The 5,100-nt window shown below is 45.6% G+C and overlaps 1 protein-coding gene across 8 annotated transcripts in view; it reads right to left on the reverse strand.

The window, feature by feature from the left end:
* PARK7 (parkinson protein 7) overlaps positions 1 to 5,100 on the reverse strand; it is a 24,814-nt gene that overhangs the window by 12,148 nt on the left and 7,566 nt on the right. For 7 of the 8 annotated variants that reach the window (XM_011938239.1, XM_011938245.1, XM_011938240.1 and 4 more), the window contains 2 exons: positions 4,622 to 4,681; positions 3,027 to 3,096 (listed from right to left, as the gene is read on the reverse strand). In XM_011938239.1, coding sequence (XP_011793629.1) covers positions 3,027 to 3,096; positions 4,622 to 4,681 — 130 coding nt within the window. The remainder of the gene's footprint in view (positions 1 to 3,026; positions 3,097 to 4,621; positions 4,682 to 5,100) is intronic. The other variant, XM_011938244.1, reaches the window with a different exon arrangement.

Genomic DNA, 5,100 nt, shown 5'->3' on the forward strand with positions numbered 1-5,100 from the left:
ATTCTCCTGCCTCAGCCTCCCAAGTAGCTGGGATTACAGGCATGCGCCACCATGCCCAGCTAATTTTGTATTTTCAGTAGAGACAGGGTTTCGACATGTTGGTCAGGCTTGTCTCGAACTCCTGACCTCAGGTGATCCACCCGCCTCAGTCTTCCAAAGTGCTGGGATTACAGGCGTGAGCCACCGCGCCCGGCCGTGGCTGATCATTTTGCTACTTTTGTGGCACAGGACAAACTGACTTGCGGTTTTTACTTTTAGCAGAATCATAAGGAAACAAACTCAGCCCAAACTCTTACTTTCTTCCTTTGGTCAAAGCATCTAGGACTGAGGCTTGCTTCACAGCAGCAGAGCCAAAGAAAACCAAACTCAAGGATCTGTGACTTTCTCTCCAAAGAGGCGTACACCTGCTTGGGCTGCAGTGACTGCAGTGCCCTTTGGCAGACATAATTACCTGAGCCTCAGGGCAGGTCAAAAGGCTAGGGATGAATCTTGTAGCAAGCCCACGTACAAGACCTGCCAGGGTGGTCAACCTCTGTGGTTCTTCCCAGCCCCTAATGCCAGGGTCCTCAAACATTTAGGTCTCAGAATCCCTTTAGCTTTCATGTGGGTTATATCTATGAACATCTGCCATATTAAAAATTATTACTTTTTTTTTTTAGATAATCTTGCTCTGTCACCCAGGCTGGAGTGCAGTGGCACCATCATGGCTCACTGCAACCTCCGCCGCCTGGCTTCAATAGATTCTTCTGCCCCAGCCTCCTGAGTAGCTGGGATTACAGACATGCACCACCATGCCCAGCTAACTGCCCAGCTAACTTTTGTATTTTTAATAGAGACGGAGTTTCACCATGTTGGCCAGCCAGGCTGGTTTTGAACTCCTGACCTCAAGTGATCCTCCTACCTCAGCCTTCAGAGTAGCTGGGATTACAGGTGTGCGCCACCATGCCCAACTAACTTTTGTATTTTTAATAGAAACGGGATTTCACCATGTTTGCCAGACTGGTTTTGAACTCCTGACCTCAAATGATCCGCTCACCTCGGCTTCTCAAAGTGCTGAGATTACAGGCATGCACCACCATGCCCGGCCAATTATTACTTTTAATGGCAAAAACCACAATTACTTTTATACCAACCTAATAAAACTGGAAAATTTTTAAAACACAGTAATAGATGCTCAAATGATGGTATCATCCCACTCTGATGTCACTCCTGAAAGACTGAGAAGAAAAAAAGCAAACATTTTGTTTGAAAGACATGGTCTCAATCTGTTGCCCAGGCTGGAGTGCAATCATAGCTCACTGCAGCCTCTAACTCTTACCCTCAAGCAATCCTCCCATCTCAGCCTCCTGAGTAGCTGGGACTACAGGTATGCAGCACTGTGCTTGACTAATTGTTTGTTTGTTGAGATGGGGTCTGGCTATGTTGTCAAGGTTAGTCTCAAACTCCTGGCTTTCAAGAGATCCTTCCACCTCGGCCTCCCAAAGTGCTGGGATTACAGGCATGAGCCACCACACCTGGCCCCTCAGTAGTATCTGCTTCGACCTTGCAAGTGCACCAAAAGAACATTGAGAACCACTGATTGAATGTATCAAGTCCCTAGGACCTCTGGCCCAAAACTTCTTTTAAAAAGCCTACTGTATTGAACAACATAGCAACATGTTTTGATGTTGATGTTTACCAAACCATCCATTCATTCATTTATTCATTCACTCTTTTTTTTTTTTTTTTTTTTTTTGAGACAGAGTCTTGCTCTGTCCTCTGTCGCCCAGGCTGGAGTGCAGTGGCCGGATCTCAGCTCACTGTAAGCTCCGCCTCCCGGGTTTACGCCATTCTCCTGCCTCAGCCTCCGAGTAGCTGGGACTACAGGCACCCGCCACCTCGCCTGGCTAGTTTTTTGTATTTTTTAGTAGAGACGGGGTTTCACCGTGTTAGCCAGGATGGTCTTGATCTCCTGACCTTGTGATCCGCCCGTCTCAGCCTCCCAGAGTGCTGGGATTACAGGCTTGAGCCACCGCGCCCGGCTATTCATTCACTCTTATGACAAATATTTTTTTATTTTATTTTATTTATTTATTTTGAGACGAAGTCTCGCTTGTGTACCCCAGGCTGGAGTGCAACGGCGCTCGGCTCACTGCAATCTCCGCCTCCTGGGTTCAAGCGATTCTCCTGCCTCAGCCTCCCAAGTAGCTGGGATTACAGGCGCCTGCCACCACGCCTGGCTAATTTTTGTATTTTTGGTAGAGATGGGGTTTCACCATGTTGGCCAGGCTGGTCTCGAACTCCTGACCTCAGGTGATCCACCCACTTTGGCCTCCTAAAGTGCTGGGATTACAGGCGTGAACCACCGCGCCCGGCCCTGACAAATATTTAATGAAGACCTACACAACAAGGAAGGTGCTGGCAGAAATTATAGCATGGGAAAAAACCAAGAAGGCAGAACATCATCTGATATGAAAGCAACAATGGCTATGAGAAAATAAATTATTACTAGAATATAAAGATGAGGGACACCTGTGAAGCACCAAACGTCCTTATTCTAAATTGTGTGGCAGACTATGCGGTGCTCAAGATCACTCGGCAGTGAGAGAATCAGAAACGCCCGGAAGCCAGCGGAAAGCACCACGGCGCTTCTGAATCTGCAGGGCAAGCACAGGGCAGAGCTGCTGTGTTGATGTTTGATGGATTCTTGCTGACTGTGTGCTGGCACAAAGACTTTCTGGCACAGAGACTTGCTGTAACAAGCTGTTTACTGAATTCCAGAAGGCCTTATTTTCCTCCGAGGTCAACCAAACACGGAAAACACTAAGTTTCACAGCACGTAGAGCAAAGGCATGGAGAGGCAGAAAACGGAACAATTGTCCTCATTTCTGAAATGACACCAACTTCATGCCACCCAAACTAAATACACCAACACAGATGCCCTGCATGCTTTATGAAGGGGAAGAGCTATTTGAAATCAAACCACCGAATGAAAGGCTACCCCACCCACCAATGACGCTGCAACACAGGCTGCCCCTGCACGTCACCTGCACAGATGGCGGCTATCAGGCCCTTCCGGTTTTCCTGCTCCTTCAGTATCTCCTTCACGGCAGCAGACTAGTGAAAAGAAAACCAAAAATACATCAAGTTATCATTAAGCCACTAACCAATCACTCACTAGGAAACTTTGGAAGAATTTGATTTTAGCTTAAACCACAAGCTCTCTGACCTATTTTCCAATAATGTTTCTAAATCATTGGTATAAAAATGATCAAAATGTGTCTACATTATATTATTAAACCCAAGCAAGGCATTTCTCATAAGAGAAATGCATTCCTCCACATTTAAAGATCAGAAGAAAGAAGGAATTTGACCCTTGCTACTTTGTACTCCATGGAGAAAGAAACAGGAGGGAGGGAATGTGGTGTTTTAGGTGTTTTCAGAGGCAGAGAGAGAAAGAGAATCTAGCAGGAAACGATCCCTCATGTCTGACTCAACCCACTTCTTGAGTGCTTCTGGCAGCCCCAACTCTGCCTGCTGGTGTGCCCCTCCCCCTGGCCTCTGACTCCTCACATACAACTTAAAATGAGGAACAGTGGTCTCTGCTGATGGCATTTGTCATTCCTGCTGGCAGCCCTAGCCCCACGGCCTCCCCCAGTTCAGACTCTGAGTAGACAATTTGCCCTTCCCAAAACACGGAATCTGATCATTCTTCTGCTGGTGGAAAAAGACTAAATCATCTTACTTTGAACTGTATTCACTGAAATCTGTTCATAACGGTTCCACCAATTCAGCTTACTTACATGGCAATTTTTTTTTTTTTTTTTTGGATAAGACAGGTTCTTGCTTTGCTGCCCAGGCTAGAATGCAGTAGTGCATTCACAGCTCACCGCAGCCTCAAACTTCTGGGTTCAAGCCATCCTCCCACCATAGCCTCCCGAGTAGCTGGGACTACAAGTGTGCACCACCGTGCCCAGCTAATTAAAACAAAAATTTTTGTAGAGATGGGGTCTTGATGTGTTACTTAGGCTGGTCTCAAACTCTTGGCCTCCAGCAATCCTTCTGCTTCAGCCTCCCAAAGCACTGGGATTACAGGCATGAGTCACTGCGCCTGACCTCCAGAGAAAATACTAAAAACGTTTTTTTGAGGCTGGGTGTGCTGGCTCATGCCTATAATTCCAGCACTTTGGGAGGCCAAGGTGGGTGGATCACAAGGTCAGGAGTTTGAGACCAGACTGGCCTACATGGTAAAACCCCGTCTCTAATAAAAATACAAAAATTAGTGGGGCATGGTGGTGCGTGCCTGTAATCCCAGCTACTCGGAGGTTGAGACAGGAGAATTGCCTGAACCCAGGAGGCGGAGGTTGCGGTGAGCCGAGATTGCGCCACTGCACTCCAGTCTGGATGACAGAGCAAGACTCTTGTCTCAAAAAGAAAAGAAAAAAAAAAAAAGAAAGAAAGAAATTTTTGAGTTAATGCTACAACACCATTTTGTTAATTTTAGTTGTTTCTATTTTTTTTCACAGCCTCCTCCCTGAAACATCTGAATAATAACAAAATCAACAGAACACAAGCAGATGCTGAAATTCTTTAGTTTTTTTCCCCCCAGCTTTATTGAGGTATAATTGAGTAGAATTTTTACCTCAGATAAATTCTGTGCACCCAGATTACCTCCTGGTAGAACCACCACATCATACGGTCCCTGTAACAGTTTAAAACATAAAGAAAACAAAAACATTTCATTTCAACTGTGCATTAAAGTGACAGTCCAGTAACACTTTCCTTATTTAAATGTGGGAAGTACAGGAGATAGCCTAAATATCTGCCAATAGAACAGCTAATAAATTAAGGTGTATCCATATGATGGAATGTTGTTTTAACTAGCAAAAAATGCAAAAAACCTGTATATAGTGACATGCAAGGATGTCCACGCTGCAGAGTAGCAGGGGTAATATAGTCTCCTTCCTGTAAAAGACAACGATATATGTATTTATGTGTAGATGTATGAGTGTATGAGTACAATTATCACAAGCACCCCCACCTGACATATTATGTATACAGGTAGTCACGGACCAAGGAAGGTGCTCTAGTTGCTAACAGGAGTAGTGTGGGCGGGGGGGG

The sequence above is a fragment of the Colobus angolensis genome, unplaced genomic scaffold, assembly GCF_000951035.1.
Source record: "Colobus angolensis palliatus isolate OR3802 unplaced genomic scaffold, Cang.pa_1.0 Scaffold170, whole genome shotgun sequence".
NCBI classification, from domain to species: Eukaryota; Metazoa; Chordata; class Mammalia; order Primates; family Cercopithecidae; genus Colobus; species Colobus angolensis.